Source organism: Myotis davidii, unplaced genomic scaffold, assembly GCF_000327345.1.
Source record: "Myotis davidii unplaced genomic scaffold, ASM32734v1 scaffold135, whole genome shotgun sequence".
In the NCBI taxonomy this organism is placed as follows: domain Eukaryota; kingdom Metazoa; phylum Chordata; class Mammalia; order Chiroptera; family Vespertilionidae; genus Myotis; species Myotis davidii.
The window spans coordinates 13,009,336-13,027,012 of NW_006289813.1; the positions used below are offsets into that span (position 1 = coordinate 13,009,336).

A 17,677-nucleotide genomic window follows, 5' to 3' on the forward strand; every position below is an offset into this window, starting at 1 on the left:
TCAGAGCAGGGCCGATTGGGGAGTTGGGGCGCCGCCCCCTGTCATGCACAGAGCAGGGCAGATTGGGAAGTTGCGATGCCACCCCCAGTCATGCTCAGGGTAGGGCTGATTGGGGTTTGGGGCACGGCCCCTGTCACACTCAGGGCAGGGTCGATGGGGAGGTTTCAGTGCCACCCCCTGTCACGCACAAAGCAGGGCCCATCAGGGGGGCTGGGGCTCTGTAACCTGCCACGCACAGAGCAGGGTCAACCAGGGGGTTGGAAAGCTCGCCCCTGTCACTCACAGAGCAGGTAGGATCAGGGGGTTGGGGCGCCGCCCTCTATCACCCACAGAGCAGGGCAGATCAGGGGGTTGGGGCGCCGCCACTGTCACACTCAGGGCAGGGCCAATGGGGAGGTTATGGCTCTACCCCGTCACACACACAGCAGGGCCCGTGGGGGGAGGGGGTTGGGGTGCTGCACCCTGTCTCAGAGCAGGGACAATCAGGGGCTTGGGGCGCCGCACCCTGGCACACACAGAGCCGCAGGGTGATCAGGGGGTTGGGAAGCTCCCCCCTATCAGGCACAGAGCAGGGCCGATCATGGGGTGGAGCCCCTTCCCCTGTCACAAACAGAGCAAGGTGGATAGGGAGGTTGTAGCCCTGCCCCCTGTCACACACAGAGCTTCAGGGCGATCAGGCGGTTTGGGCGCTGCCCCCTGTCACACTGATCCCGGTGCCGGGCGGCCTCACAGCTCCACTGATCCTGGCGCTGGGAGGCATATTACCCTTTTACTATATAGGATAGAGGCCTGGTGCACAGGTGGGTGCCGGCTGGTTTGCCCTGAAGGGTGTCCTAGATCAGGGTGGGGGTCCCCACTGGGGTGCCTGGCAGGCCTGGGTGAGGGGCTGAGGGCTGTTTGCAGCTGGTCACACACCCTTCAGGGTGGGGTTGGAGCCCTCCATCACTGAAGCAAGCAAGCCTCATGTTAGTTTCAAGCTGCCTGGCTGCCGGCTGCCATCTTGGCTGGCAGTTAATTTGCATCTCGCTGATTAGCCAGTGGGAAGGGTAGCGGTCGTACGCCAATTCCCATGTTTATCTTTTATTAGGTAGGATAACTTTGTATTTGGAAAGCTTAGAAAATACCTGTTAATACAGATTTTCAGACAAGATTATTTAAAGGCATCTTAGCAGGAATACACAGGGGACATAGTAATGCAGCTGTATAGTTACTCCTAGTGCAGGGAAGGAGGAAGGCGTGTTTGTGTGTGTTAAAATTGAGTGTTAGACTGTTGAGAAGCACTTGTGTAACCAGCCATATTCTTAACACAAATTCCCTAACAAATTGCCCTCCCCCGCAAATAACGTTATAAATAATCAGACAACATAAATGGAGAGTATTGGGTCTCTAAGAAACAGTTATAAAGTCTGTCAGTTCATTAATGACTGTTCAGATTCATTCCCTGAAACACAAACTCCAGTTCTTTTCGAATAATGACCCGTTGCCACGGCTCCAGGCCCAGTGCTGGCACAGTGCCTGCTAACCTTAGCGTACCCACTCTCACTTCTCATTTGTATCGTGTCCTATTTATCTCAGCTAGGGAGATAAAAATGGCTTCTTAGCCCTCAGTGACACCGTGCTATAAATCCCCAACATAAACATGTAGCAAAGCAGACAAACCAAAAGAGCCAATTCATTAACATTAGTAAATTCATGGCAGTCTGTGAGCAAGTGGCCATGTTATTTATCTGCTTCAGAAAGTCACTTCAAATATTTATGAGGGTCTTTTTTGCTGGGCTGGGTATGAGAATACAGCCCTTGCACGGGCTCTGGCAGGATTCTCTTGTCTACCTTCTCTTGTATTTCCATAAGGACTGCACCTCATTGCCCCTGGAGCAGTGCCTCAGTCCCCCTCCTTAGGTTATCTGCTCCGGCTTCTACATTTTTTCACAGTGGTAAATCTCTGTCTTTTTAGGTTTTAGGTGCTGTTTTAAATATTTAGCAGATTTCAACATGGATTTACACTTTCACCTTCAGCATGACCGACTTTGCACCTGATGTGTGTATTTTTTTTTAAGAAAAGTATTTCTAGTTTCTATGCTGCTGTAAAACTCTCCTGCCTCGTTGGCAGCTCTGTGTGTGTGTGTGTGTGTGTGTGTGTGTGTGTGTGTTAATCCTCACCCAAGAATATTTTTCCACTGACTTTTAGAGACAGTGGAAGGGATGGGAAGAGACACAGAGAGAGAAACATGGATGAGATACATCAATTGGTTGCCTCCCACACGTACCCCGACCAGGGCCGGGGATCCAGCTTGCAATTGAAGTACATGCCCTTGATCAAAATGGAACTCAGGACCCTTCAGTCTGTGGGCCGACACTATCCACTGATCCAAACCGGCTAGGGCTTGTTGGCAGCTTTGTGTCCAGGCTAGGTAGAAGCATTCTGGTGAGCACGTGGTGACCTTCTTTCTTTATCTTGTGAATATTCTCCTAAATTGGGAAATAACCTTGGTGTGTCAAATCAAAGTGACATAGAGACTCTGTTTCCAGTGTCTAGAAGAGTGCCTGTTTCATAGTAGGTGCTCAGTAACGATTGGTTGGATGAATGGACAAATATTTAGGTTAATGAATGAATGCAGGATGCCTATATATAGTAGCTCTGTAGCAGCAACGTCATCTAGTTTCAGAGTAGCCTCTGGGGTTAAAAAACCTCATACACACCAGAGAGAAATCTTGATACTTATTTTTTTCTTTCTCAGATGTGTAGGCCTGTCCAAGCTTTAGTCCATAGCAATGTGTATGAAAATCTTTTATCCTTTTGCATTTTCTGGTAGCCCCTGTTTTGGGTATCTAACTCCTCTAGCACAAATAGGACACTCTCATTTGTGCCCACCTATCCCCACCATTTTGGTTTCCTCATTCTCTATGAAGTGTTGGCCTCATAATGCGGCTCCTAGAGTATTTTTTGACCTGGGGAGGGTACTCATTATCCTCTAAATCCTCAGGGCTCTTGTCCTTTCTTTGGGTAGGCCTAAGTCAAGAAAAGGGGTATAAGGTAGTTACACATACTGGTCAAGAAGCTAAGTCCAAAGAGAAGCCAGAAATCTAAGCACTGGAAATTAATGCTCACATTAAATGAATCTTTGGTTCATCAAGTACCAGATTAATTGGCTTTTTCCAGAGTACTTTAATTATGTCCTTTGTTGTTTTTACCTTCTGTACTTAGTAATATGTGCTCCATAAGCCTCAGAATACTTGCTGTTTTTCCACGTACTAACTCCATAATGATCTCCATGATATTAGTACAGGCTCTTTAGGACTATTCATCACGGCAGGTGTAGCACATTAACACCAGAAAATTAGACCATCACACAATAAGCTGAAAACATCCATAAATATCTCAAAAGCTTAGAATTTCCTTAAGATAATAACATCCCTGCTAAAGAGCTTTCATCCGTTACCTAGAAAGAATGATAAAATATTTAAGTTCTGTATATTGTAAGCTGTGGTTCTTCATGCTCGATGGTTTTAAATTTATTTAGATAGACACCTTCTTCTGTATTCACACCGTACAAATGGAGCCTTTTATCATTTAGAATGTTGCTCTTACCATTTTAGTAAATGAGATGGTTTATGAGCACTGTTTATCAAGGAAACAAATGGCTTTCGGATTATTTGGCACCTGGTTAAACAATGTAAATTCTAAATTACCTTTTTATGAACGCTCTTTTGTCTCTGTTGTCTTGTTTTTCCTTACTTGGCTGATGACTGGCTGTGCATTGAGTAGCCTCATTCTCCCCTTTCTCTCTGCTCCCACCCCAGATGGAGGGAAGGAAGTGCTGTCCATGCACCAGATTCTCCTTTACTTGTTACGGTGCAGCAAAGCGCTGGTCCCGGAGGAGGAGATCGCCAACATGCTGCAGTGGGAAGAGCTCGAGTGGCAGAAATACGCGGAAGAGTGCAAGGGCATGATTGTCACCAACCCCGGCACGGTAGGCTCTGGTGCTCACACACTCAGACCCAGCCACCTTCCTTCCGGGTGGGAATGTTTCAGAAAAACATGACAACATTTTCAAAGCTTTCTGTACTCATTCCCTCTCATCCTTGAGTAATTTTTAACTATTGAGTAGATATGAAAAATATTATAATATAGGTGCGTTTGGTAGTAAGTTCATCTTGGTAAATTTATTCTCCTTATGGAGACTTTTAAAGTTCTTAGGTATGTTCAGTTCTGATTTTTTTTTTTTAGGCATAAAAGTAATATATCTTCACTATAGAAAATTAGGAAAATCAAAAAGCAGCCCAAAGAAGGCAATAAAAATTACCCATGATTCCATTCTACAGAGATGATAGTATTCAGTTTTCTTGTCTCTAGGATATATTTCATATTGTTTTGAAACAAAATTGGCATCGTTCTATTAAATAGTATTATTAAATATTTAGACCTCCTTATCCTCCAGAAATAACCACAAAATATCATTTTTTCAGTCATAAATTTTTTTAGGAGTGTTAAAAAAAGAATGACCCCTAAGTTATAAAATTAACTCCTTATTGTTGGGTACCCAGGTTGCTTCCAGACTTTTGCTAAAACAAATAATGCTATATTGAATTTGTATATGTGTGTACACATATATATGTATATATGTGTCTTTGAATATTTATCCATTTAACTCCTTAGGAAGAAGTAGTCTGGCTGTATACACATTTTAAGTCCTTTGATACATAGGGCAAATACCTTCCAGAAGGGCTGTAAAATGTGTGCTCTGACTAGGAAGATATGAGGGTACCCATTTCTTCATATTGGTTATACTGTTTAAAAATTAAAAAAAAAAACTTTATTGTTGAAAGTAATATACTATGTTAACAAGCTAACTTTGTCAGTTGATAGGGAAAAATATTATTTAGTTCAGTTTTGTGTTTATTTTAGTTTCTAACAAAAATCGATATTTTAAATGTTTATTGGCCTTTTGATAATGGCCTATCAATATCCTTTGTCAAATTTTCTGTTGTGGTATTTGTCCTTTTTTATTGATCCTTTTATTGCTCTTTTGCCATAATTATTACAAATATTTCCCACTTCTTTTGTTTCTTATTATTTTGTTTTAAAATTAGCTTCTAATGTTAGTTGTTGAAATAAACATGTGAAATTTAAAGGGGAGAATTAAAAGATAACTAGATTTATCTTATAAAGAAAATGCTGTTTTATATATTACATCAATTAAAATTATGTTTTCTTCAAAAATATGTTATTTCATAAAATAGTTATATATTGGCATCTTATCAGAATAAGTTTTTCCGAAAGGGAGAATTACAATATTTCCTTGTAAAGAAACAAAGTAATCTATTTAAACAAAGCTGTTGTTTTAAAAAGGCTGCCAAATTTGTTCAATAGTCATGATTCATAAAAATAAAAACTCTGGATCAACTTTCTGTAGCATGACAGCAACATCTGCACAAACAAAATGTGGTTATTTGCAAAACAAACACTCCAGCTAATGCCAGTTATTTTAGACAGATCTCGAAAATGAAAGTGTTTAATAAAAATGTTTTTCAACATAAAATTTATTTAAAATTAAAAAGTCATACAGTCTTTACTGTTATTTTGTTAAGCCACATAAATCATTGTTAAAGTAACTTGAAAAGAAATATACAAGTCAGAGCACTATGAGAGTGTGATTGTGAATTTGGTTTTTCTCCTTTAAACAGCTGCAGAAATTTACATTTCTTCTGTCAGGTTTATAGCTGGGTCAGAAGCTGGGTTCAGGTGATGGTGGTGGCAGACATGATCTTTTCGTCTTGGTGGGTCCACTCCAAGCTTCCCATGATTTACAGTGGACACTTTGGGAACACTTTCTCCCTGGAGCTTCCTTCCATGTCCTGGCTAACATTTCCTGATGTCCTAGAATCAGTTTGGAGAACTTTTGAAAATGTAAGAATGCCATCATTGACCCTATATACTCCAGGCACTCCAGGATCTGTTGTTTAAAAAAAAAATCCCAGGGACTTCAGATTGTTACTTAGCTGATCGCATAGAGGACATTTACTTCATGACCAGGGTCGTCATTCAGCTTACTGTTGAGGGACAACCATGTGAGCCAGATGCTAGTGAAGTATATAGATGTGTATGACGCTTGTCCAGGTGCAGTCTCACAGCATGTCCACGTAAAAGGAGTCTGATGAACCCTTGAATCAATGGGCCAGTCAGTAGAAAAGCCAGCCAGTAAAGCCCATTGTTTTAGGTGAGATCACTCAGCTGGGCTGCCGGGATACTTGATAAACACCACAGGAAGGTCTTTAAGGAATTGAGAAATTGTATAAATTATTGGCATGTTTAAATGCACATACTTGGCATGGTGTTTGGCCAGTTTGAAGATAATGAAGAAACCAGGATGAAAGGTTTATGTTGGAAAGTAGGTGGAAATAAGAAAAGCTAAATTTGGATGCCAGGCTTTGGGACATGTTGAAGTTAATTCTTTTTTAGTATTTACCTAAAAATATGTTTAAAGGAGGAACACATTCTGGAAACTCAGTATGATTCAAACATCTTCCATTATATTGTATTGAGAATAGGGTCGTGTGTACATTTCATACTTGCTTTGAAAGATCGCCCAATGGTAAGAATATTCGGGAATTTACTTAATTTTCAAGACATTATGGTCACATTAAGTACTTTATTGTTGCAGAATTTAAAAGAATTAAACTCCCTCTTTGGGCACTTTGCTTCTGCCAGAGAATACTTTGGTCATTAGTGAGAATGTTTTTTCCTTCTGTTTCTATAAAGATGGTAGGATAGCTGTTGTGGAGTGTGACCAAATTCTAAGACTGATTTCCTTCACCTCCCCACACGTATAAATTTAGAGATACTATAGATATTTTAAGTCAGTGTCTCCTTGTGGATTCCATAGCATGGTGTTTAAAATCCTGGGAACACGAATAAATCACTAGCACCTTTCAGTTGTGCAGTTTTCCTGGTGCTTTGATGCACAAAATACTGGAAACAATTCTTTTTTTTTTTTTAAATATTTTATTGATTTTTTACAGAGGAAGGGAGAGAGATAGAGAGTCAGAAACATCGATGAGAGAGAAACATCTATCAGCTGCTTCCAGCACATCTCCTACTGGGGATGTGCCCGCAACCCAGGTACATGCCCTTGACCGGAATCGAACCTGGGACCCTTCAGTCCGCAGGCTGATGCTCTATCCACTGAGCCAAACCGGTTTCGGTTGGAACCAATTCTTAGGCCTAAATAATATGTTGCAACATCTGTAATACTTTCAACAATAAAGATAAATTAAAAAAAAATGTTGCTACTGTTGATAAGCACTTACATAATTTTATACTAGGTTACCTGTGACCAACATCTTCTCTAGTTATTAATTTTGAGAGCAGAGGCTAACTTTTTAAGATACTAGTGAAATTTTGATTATTAAGTCACATTTAAATATTCCTTAAAAACCTAAGTGTAAGTTGTTTTTAAACTAATGTGGATGGATTTACACAAACCTATTCCCATTGTCCCCTACTTGGATTTGTCAGATGGCTGCCTGGGGCTACAGCTGTGGGCAGGATAACTGGCTTGTCCCAGTTGTTGGGGGCTGTCCCGCTTTTAGGATTGAAACCCCTCAGCCCTGGACAGTTCAGACCACCAACCAGACTCTAGTTGGTGGTCATTGCTGGGCAACAGGATGAAGCTCATTGGCCTCCATGTGGGTCAGTTCTGTAGCCTTTGGATTAAAGCAGCTGAGCCAAAGACTCCACAATCTCCTAGTAAGCGTTTAGTTTGTAATGATAGAGGCCTGCCAGAGAATTGGGCATAAGCAAGAAGGTTGCTAAAACATTCTCTCCATGATTTTACCTTCTTTTCACAAACTTAAGCTTTCAGGATGAAAGGTATTTTATAAATGGTTCCTCATATTTTAGTAACTCAAGAAGAAATTAGCTGTTCACTTTATTTTTTATTAGATTTGCATAAAAATATGAAGCTCTCTATTAAAATTAAAAATGGCCTACATGGACATAATAAGAGGAACTTAACCATTTGGCTTTTGTACTACCATACCTTCTAATTTAAAGATGTGGAATTAAAGGAATACTATAAGGTACAGAGAGAACTAATGGGGAAAATGTATATAGAGGCATCTGTCTGTGCGTTCTGAGTAGAAGTAAGCTATTCATTTGAAATGTGAACTTAAAACAGAATAAGCCAGCACATTTCTTCCCCGTGATGTGGAATACTTCCCCGGTGCCTTCGGAGAGGTTAAGGAAAAGTTCTATCTGACTAGGTGTCCTTTTAAAAGTTTAATTTTTAAAGGTTTCCATGTGGACTGCAAAAAAGGACAAGATCATTGTTCATTATGCCAAATGGCACGGACTCATTTACAGGGATGACATTATAGTTTTTATATAGTATAGCTGCTATGACTAAAGGGTTCAAGTGACATTTTCCCTTTGGGGATGAGGCTTTCCTAGAAAAAAATTCGATTAATTTCTTTCCTACTTAGGTTAAAGTCAATACTTACAGACTTCTTATGGGAATAAATGGCTTTGATTTTTCTCTGTAGAAACCAAGCTCTGTCCGCATCGATCAACTGGATCGTGAACAGTTCAACCCCGATGTGATTACTTTTCCAATAATCGTTCACTTTGGGATACGCCCTGCACAGTTGAGTTATGCAGGAGACCCACAGTAAGATATTTCTCGGTGTTTGTCTTAGCCAATTTCACCTTCTACTCACAGCTTCATTAGCAGAGGAATGCCTTTTAGCGGATGTTTTCCTTTTTGAAAATTAAGAACTAAAATGAGCCATGTTTCCAAATTTAGCTCACCAAATGAAACAAATTTTAGTAGCTTACAGGAAATTATTACTCAATTGATTATCCTTGGCAATCTTGGTCAACAAGAGTCCTGTATGTATTTAACCTTTAAGGAACTTTTCATTTATTCATCCTTATAATACTTATTGTTACTATTTTTTCAGTGCCCTCTAGAGAAAAATAGCATCATATTGGTTCCTAGCACTGCTGAATTCATACAGATTCTATTTTTTTGGAGCTTCTTAATAAGAGCTCAAGACCCCATGCAAAGCTAAGGGTTGTGTTAGAAGGAGAAGCTGTGGCTTCTGACTTTGAGAATTGATGTTATTTTCCACATTTGGGTTTTTCTAACTAGCATGTTAGTGTTTTTCTGGGAGAAGATGAACATGTGTGGGATTGGAAATATTACCATTATTCAGGAATGTTTGAATTTCCTACCTTGTTAAACAAACAAATAGTTTCCTGAGTTAAAAGTTTTTTTAAAGGATTCATAATGAGAGAAAAGGGCATTTGGGCTTTTCAATTCATAAATACAATTCCGGCTAATATCTTAGAAGAGGCTAAAGGGTTTTGTTCCCCCCCCCTCCCCTTTGGATAAAAGTATGAAGCAGTGAACCAGGCACTGTGTAAGTACTTCTTTCTTTCCTCCATTCTCTAAGAAACTGTTATCAAAAAGAGACCCAGCTGAGGCCGAGAAAGGAGCAGTTTCAATGACAGATCCAGCTTCAAGATGACAGAAAACCCTTTGAAAGTCCCTTCTTGTCAGAAAAATGTTAGTAGAATGTGATTAGGCTCTCATGGACTCAGGTGGCAGGAGTGTGAATTGATAAAAAAAACTCCCCTTCATTCCCAGGGACTTTAACAGCATCCTTCGGGCCCATCTAGGTTACCACATATTTGTCTATAAACGTGCTTATTCTTGTCCTGGTATATACAGATGAGTGTACGCCATTCATCTTTCCCCCTCCCCACTGGAGAAATGGATACAGCTATGTAGCGAGGGTATTGGCACGGATGTGGCTTTCTTTCTAATACTCTCCAAATTTTACTTTCAGTCTAGGCCGTTCAGAGACTGACAGTATCCCTATTGAGGGGTCTTTCTCTCACCAAACATCAAAAAGTACATGTTTAAATAAAATTTGTCACTTTCAAAGAGGTAACAATGAGAAACAGCATATGTTTCTATTGGTTTTGTATATCTCCTTTGGAATTCTTTCCAGATAGATTCACCCATGTAGTGACACCTCATTTTTCAACCAAAATAAGCAATAATCAGCTTAATAACTAGGTTCCAGATAGCTCTTGGTCATCCTGACCTTCAACCCCCCAAACCATATCCTTTCTTAGAATGAAGGTTTGCTGCCATTATGGTATAAAAAAAGAATGCTGTTTATAATTGAACAGGGCTATTCAGACAATTGGCTTTATTGTGCTTCAGATTGGCCTGCTCTTTGTTTAAGATGTCTGTCTGTCCTTTTCCTTAGGTACCAGAAACTGTGGAAGAGTTATGTGAAACTTCGCCACCTCCTAGCAAATAGTCCCAAAGTCAAACAAACGGACAAACAGAAGCTAGCCCAGAGGGAGGTGGGTATTGAGCTCTGTTCTTCTGTGATTGATGATGCGCTTCAGGTTGATTTCAAGGTTGTCACATGGCACTACACTTTTGAATAAGATGGGAAAAGACTTTAAAAAAGTCATAGTTTACTCCCTTCCTCACATTAGTAGGCTGATTGATTTTTTTTTCATCTCATTAGTATCTAAGGAACCATTTTTCCTCCTAAAAAGGATACTTTTTTCCTTTTTTATAAAGGAGGATAGTTTCTTAACTAAAGGATTGCTACCATTGGGAATAAATGTATCTTTTATAGAAACTAAAATATAAAACTGGCTGGATCAGCTTTTTATCATAATTAGACTGCACATCATATAACTTTGGATCTTATGCAAATTTCTTGGTGTTAAGGTTATAAAAGTTTGTCTTCCATATGCCTGTCAGTTTAGTGGGTGAACTTATTTTGTAAGGTTTTATGCTCTACATTCCACATGTCTTTACTAATGGGTCATACTATCTTTATATTCCAGGAACACTTATGTTTTAGTTAATAATTTTAAGAGTAAATGAATTTGGTATCAAAATAGATTTTGCCTCAGTGATGTTTATTCTGCTTGGTGGGAAAGGTGTTTGAATTCTGGCTTTGTCACTTACTGTGACTTGAGCCAGTCAGCTTCGGTAAAGAGGAAAGCAGGACTGAGAGAGGCTGACTGAGCGGTCCCGCTGTTGGTGCACCAGGGAAGAAGGTGGTTGTGCGGACTTCTGAAATAGTCCATTGAGCTTTCCTCTCATCAGGGGTGGAGGTGGTAGTGGTGGTGGTGGTGCCTTTGTATTATGAATTCCTATGAGATTGTTACTGAGTAAGTATACAAATATAAAATTATTTTTTATGATTAATTATTTGAAGTGCAGTTAAAGGAAAGAGTTCCTGACTATGTTTTAGGTTATTGTATTTTTTAAAATAAAATGTATCCTCCCAATAAGAGTTGTTATAATGGGTTGGCAAATTTGAAAGCGACTTTTAGAATTACGTGGGTTGCAGGTTAATTTATTTATTGTATTTCTTAGATGTTAAGGCTTGACATAGGCTTGCTATAATTATAATTTTTACATGCTGATTTCAAAACCCAAACACTACTTTTTAAAAAATCAGTAAAGGTCATTTTTAATTTGAACTTGCCAGAATGGTAGATTTGGCTTAGATCTTTTTTTTATCTAGTTACCCAAGGCTTCGAGCATTCTGGCCATCATTTCAAGTAAATTACTGTAATTTGGCATGAAGAGGTTTGACTGCCTGAATGTAAGGGTGATATTGAATGAATCTAGCTTATTTTCTAATGCTTGATGTTTGGCTTAACATTGCTCTACAGCCATCAGGTGACTCATCATAATGAGTTCTCTTCTAGGAAGCTCTCCAAAAAATACGACAGAAGAATACAATGAGGCGAGAAGTAACAGTGGAGCTCAGTAGCCAAGGATTCTGGAAAACTGGCATCCGTTCTGATGTCTGTCAGGTAACGATGCTTCTGGGAATACAGTCATCCTGTATACCTCTTCCTTTAAAAGTCATTGGTGCTGAAGTTTTCCTAATTCTGAGAAGTTTCTGCGAAACATTTTACCTTGTAGCTAAATGGGATACCGACTATAAATGGTTTTGTGTTTTTTGGGTTTTGTTTTTGTTGTCAGTTTTGCTATTATCTTGATTAACTGTGTGTGTGTGTGTGTGTGTGCGTGTGTGTGCGCGCACGCGTGCACAGGCACAGTGGTAGGGTGCGGGGCACTTAGTAACGCTAGACTCTGTCTCTGCATATTGAGTGAAGGCAAGTCCATTCTTCAAATGCACCTGTCTGTCTGCAGCCATGTGCAGGCGCTTGTCCAAAAAGATACACAGCAGCAGCTCTGCAGGCAGACTCCCGGAGGCCATGTGTACACACTGTGACCGTGACTCAAGCTTATGCTGCAGAGAACTGAAGGCATTGATGAACGGAATCAGTATAAATTTCATATTTGACCCAAATGATAGTATTTTTTCATTTGATGAACTCAATAGAGGAATATGTCAGATATGTATGCTGACTCACTAATAAGTAGTTTTGTTTTCCCTGTGGGAGGAATTTATACCAGATCAGAGAGCCCCAAAACTCACTTGATTTTTTTTGTTATGATTGATAATGGTTGCGCTGCAGGGAAATTACAGTAAAGGAAAATGACTACCCAGGCTGGGGTCAGGTAATGTAATTAGCTGTGTTCACCCTTTTGGAAGAATTCTTTCCAGGCTTTCACTTATCTGTTTTGATGGTAGCATATATTGTAATAAGTTCCGATACTCTCAGGTATTCATTTCATCATAATCAGTGTGTTTTTTTAAAAATCAATGTTGGCATTTAATTATTATATTGAACAGTGGGATTTAATCCAATAATTAAAGGTATTACTGTGCAATTCATTTCCCATGTGATGTCCAAAGCTAAATAGTTTTGTTTTAAGATGAACTGCTATTGATGCAGTACCGCTAAATAGTTTGAGAATAATCATCTACAGTGGTAGCCAGCATCCTCCAGGTCCTCAATTATTTTGCCAATTGACCACATTTTTTTTTCTCTAAGTACTTTCAAAAGTGAATATCTTACTCTTGATTCTCTCTGAGAGCCACTTGAAGTCATATCACCTAATTGCCTGCTTGCTAGTGTTTCTCCGAATCCATAACATCGTCCAAAGGTAGACACCATAAGAACAATGAGTGGAATGTTGAACAATGAGTGGAGTCTGCCTCAAACCTGGTGATCTCAGTGACAAGTCGGAGTTGATTGTTTGAGAGATCCTAAAATTGTGGAGCATTGAGAACTGGAAAGGACCTTAGAGATCTTCTAGTTTAGTGACTTTTAAACTTGAGTTTTTGGTTAACTCTGAAGTTGTTTTGTTTTTTAACAAAACCCTGTGAGGCCCTAATTTATAAAAAGATAAAGCAATAACTGTCTGATAGGTGAGTGTGGAGGGATTATCCTATTTTACTTGCTTTTCTTTCCACCCCACGTTGTAGTCCCTAAGGCAGTTTTGTTCCACTGAATGCAGTTTTTTAAAAAGTATGGAGTCCGTCCTTTTCCCCCTTTCTCTTGGTGAAACAAATAGGGGCGCTCAATAAACTGCTCCACTGCAGTTTTGCGTTCTTTGTGTATCAAGATGCCTTACTCTGGCTCATCAGCTAGATTAGACATAGCTTGAGGACTAGGTTATTTTCTCTATACATATTATATTTTTCATTCTGCTTTGAGGTTGGTAGGAGCACTCAGTGACTTTCTTTGACTGGTCAGAGAAAATGGATCCTGATTAAACTGTATACAAAGATGAATATTTTTTGATCTGGTCATAGTTCCTCCGTCTGTAGGATTCCCATTCTTCCAAGACAACTGGTAACTGTTTAGAAGCTATGCTTACTGTCAATTGATGGCATTCGCACCAATTCAATGACAACTGGAGTCCCCATTTTGGGGTGTGGAGAAGAAGGAAACTTTACAGCTCAATTGTGAAACAGCTAGGCTGTGAAAACAGCACGGATGTGTAATAGCGGCTCAATTGTGTTACCACAGGGCTGAGGCAGCCCTGGGACCAGGCCCCTCTTCTGTTCTGCTCTACTCCTCCACAGTCTGCTCTGGCCTGCCCTGGTCTGCTCCCCTTTGCTTCCACAAGACAGCTTTGGCATTTCAGCTCAGTCAGTTGAAACAGTCTTTGATGGAAAGTGCACTCCAGAGCCAGAGGAGAGCTGGCTTGTATGGACAGAAGTTCCTGCCAATGGTCCCTGATTGGTCTGTTCTCATGCAAATGAGGACTTCAAATCTTTGCAGTTTGATTGGTCCAAAAGGCACTGTCCTGATTGGTCAGAATAGAGCCACTCTGATTGGATGTGGGAAAAGCCTCAGTCCTATTGGTTGAAATAGGATTCTAGGAACTCCTTTGTAAGGACTGGCTCAGATGGCAGGAACACAGTGCAGGCAGGCAGTTCATTGCAGAGGCAGGTAGTTCAGTGCAGGCTTCTCCCGGAAGAGCAGTGTGTGTGAGAGGCCCCTGTGTAGAAATGACTGCTAGGCTCTATTTTTCAGAAATTTGAGCCTAGTTAGCCATCAGGAAGCCTTCTTAGTAGGTTTTTTCCCCCTCAGGGTTCACATTACATTCTCCTGTCCTCCTAATGAAGTCTTATTTAATCTTAGTAAAATTATGCTCGCATTTAAATGACTTGATAAAGACTGTAAATTGCTGACTTTGAGTTCATATACTGAATACAGGAATTGCTGTATGGTTTGTAAAAAGGAAAAAATGTCTACATATAAATGAATGAAAGTGTGAGCCAGCCAGCTACCTGAGAAGTTGATAGAAATAGAAGAGAAAGAAATCTGGGTACAAGAGCAATGATGGGGGAGTTTGGTGAAATAGTTCCTTATGTACCAAAATCAAATCATCCTGGAGGCATTTTGTAGCTGTCACCCTTAGGTAGAGAGGTGAAGTATCTGTTTATCTACCTTGACATATTAAATATTACTCCACCATCAATGAATTTTCTTGGAGTTGTGAAAGTAAACTGTTACCTGCACTGAGCTTAAAACATCACCATATAGGAATGCCACCTTAAAAGAATTTGGAGGTGTTACTCATCAACTCATTATACAGGAGCAACCCAGTTCAAATTTAAATGCAAATACCTTCTAAAGTAAAGTAAAAATGATTTAGGGGAAAATGACCAAGGTAAATTAACTTAATTGACTTTTGGCTCAAAATGAGTATTTTTGCAATGAATATTTTTATGTTTATTTATACTCTTCCTTGTTCCAGAATGGTTTTAAAATGTTAATTCTTAAATATAGGAGTAGTTAAGCAACCTGCCTGTGCAAGTGAGAGGCTCCATGGTGGAAATGATTAAAGCCATTCCTCTGGTCCGTGCCAGTTACTTGAATCTCTGAGACTTGTCCTCACTTGGCTTTGTTATACTGTCCTCTTGTACTCACCCAGTGGCTTGGATTCTGCAGACCCCTCTCCGGTTTTGGTCACATTTCCAGTGAATGCATGATGTTAATTTTTGGGTTCTTTCATTCTCAGGGCCCTCCGACGCCCTGCTGCACTTCCTGTCTTTGCTCTCACAGGTGACGAGACCGCACAGGGCTTTGTCCTCACGCACTCTTATTTAGACAAACTAGATACTTTGTCTTCTAGTTTTTATGTATATATTGTTTGTAGGTCTAGTTTGCTATTCTGGTTGCTCTATATTTGTGGGAGAATTTTAATATTCTTAAAGTTACACATGGCCATTTCCTCACACTCTTTTAGGGGAACTTTTTTTTTTTTTTAAATGAAAGCAGTTGCCAGGCATGAATTAGAGGGAGAGCAAAAATATGCCCAGTGATTATGTGCTTTTCAACATTGCAGAGGTTGGCATTTTAAAAAACTGAGCTAGAGATACAGCAGTCTCGTAGATAATGTTGAGACTTGTGGCCTGGGATGGACGTGGGTCATGCCTTCCCTTCCATGGTATTCACAAGAAACAGACTTTTTTTGGAAAGAGAAACTGGCTCTATTAGGAGCAAGTTTAGAAGAAGTGGTGAAGGGACTAAGAGCTGTTTCATATGAGTCAAGGTTCAAGGAATTAAGACTTAGGTTAACCAAGAGACGATGTAGGGACCAGGCCACTTAATGTATCTTTTTATTTTGTCTTTAGGGGTAGAACTAGGTTCCAAGGGATAAGGAGACAGATTTGGGCTTAATGTTCTAAAAATTATCTGGCAATCAGAGTACTCTGGAGAGGGCTTTATTCATCTCTCACGGGATGTGTTAAAAAATAAATAATTCACCAATTTAAGTTCACACTTTAGAAAGATAGTTGCATTGTATAGTCTTCATGACCTGTCCACCTTGAGTGTTTAGCTTTGACTCCCTTGAGCTCCCTGCAATTTAGATGCCTGTAAAACCATATTATACTTGGGCCACACACTGCCATATTACTATATTTTTAAATACAGCACTTTTTAAAACTATGTGGACAAAATGCCAATAATTCAAATCTCTGGGAATCCCTTGAGGGCAAAAAGGGTGTCTTGATCTTTTTCTCTTCCACACCCTAGGAAGCCTTGCACATGGAGGTGCTCAGTACGTCTTTATTGAATTGAACTGGAAAGAAAGACATTCTGTTGATCAGTGCGTCTATTTGGGAGAACTAATCATTCTTTTTAAGTTAATAATACAGGGAACTGATTTCTATAGTTTCAAGCAAATCCATTTTCATGTATTTTTAAATACTGCCAGCTTAAAATACTTCAAAGACTAAAATGGTAGAAAGCATATGTCAGTCATTCTGTGAGCTGTGCCCATCCTCCAGGCTCTGATGAATAAGAATGACTCCTTTATTCGCTTAAGTTCTAGGGAACCATTATTAAAGAACAGAAAAAGACATGCCTTTCATGAAATTATCTCCCAACGAGGTATCTATAGCCAAATGAAAAGTGATCGAAACAAAAAACAAAAGTTCCATGTTCTCAGGTGCCTTAACTGTATCGGTGGCTTTATAAAAGTTATCCTTACAATGTTAAGCCATTAAGTGTGAAACCTGGAATGGCCTTTGAAGATCACCTGGTTGAGAAGGTCTTACCTAAAGGATAGTGATGGGCTTCAGGGGTTCTGAGCCCATTAAAATGGCATCCAATTTTGCATGCTTGTGTGCAGAGGCATTTTGGGGGGGAAAGAATTATTTTCCTTAGATTCTCAGAAGTGTCTTGACCATGACAAAGTTTCCAGATTGGTGAGTCCTAATCCATTCCCTTGTAATTAAAGATAGACAAGGAGGCACAGGCGTTCTTGTGACCTTGCCAAGGTTATCTTGCTGAGTACTGATTGAACCAGGGCCATTCCTACTTGAATGAGGGCTAATAGGACTTGTTGTAAACCGCTTTTTTTGTTGTTGTTCCACTTACGTGTTTTTAATTAATAAATCTTTATTGTTCAGATTATTACAGATGTTCCTCTTTTTCCCCCCATTGCTCCCCTCCACCCAGTTCCCACCCCATCCCATGCCCTTCCTCTCCCCCACTGTCCTCGTCAATAAGTGTAAGATTTTTGTCCAGTCTCTTCCCACACTCCCCACACCCTCTCCCGTCTGAGAATTCTCAGTTCACTCCCTTTCTATGCCCCTGATTCTATTATATTCACCACATTATTCTGCTCATACTTTTTATTCACTTGATTTTTAGATTCACTTGTTGATCTGTATTTGTTGTCACTTTGTTACCTTTCAGCATTTCATATAATACTGGTTTGATGGTGATGAACTCCTTTAGTTTTCTTATCAGGGA

The 17,677-nt window shown here is 39.8% G+C and overlaps 1 protein-coding gene across 6 annotated transcripts in view; it reads left to right on the top strand.

The window, feature by feature from the left end:
- Nucleotides 1–17,677, top strand: part of DROSHA (drosha ribonuclease III) — a 107,315-nt gene that overhangs the window by 44,288 nt on the left and 45,350 nt on the right. For all 6 annotated transcript variants that reach the window (XM_015563104.1, XM_006762475.2, XM_015563107.1 and 3 more), the window contains 4 exons: nucleotides 3,802–3,971; nucleotides 8,542–8,666; nucleotides 10,279–10,378; nucleotides 11,753–11,860. In XM_015563104.1, coding sequence (XP_015418590.1) covers nucleotides 3,802–3,971; nucleotides 8,542–8,666; nucleotides 10,279–10,378; nucleotides 11,753–11,860 — 503 coding nt within the window. The remainder of the gene's footprint in view (nucleotides 1–3,801; nucleotides 3,972–8,541; nucleotides 8,667–10,278; nucleotides 10,379–11,752; nucleotides 11,861–17,677) is intronic.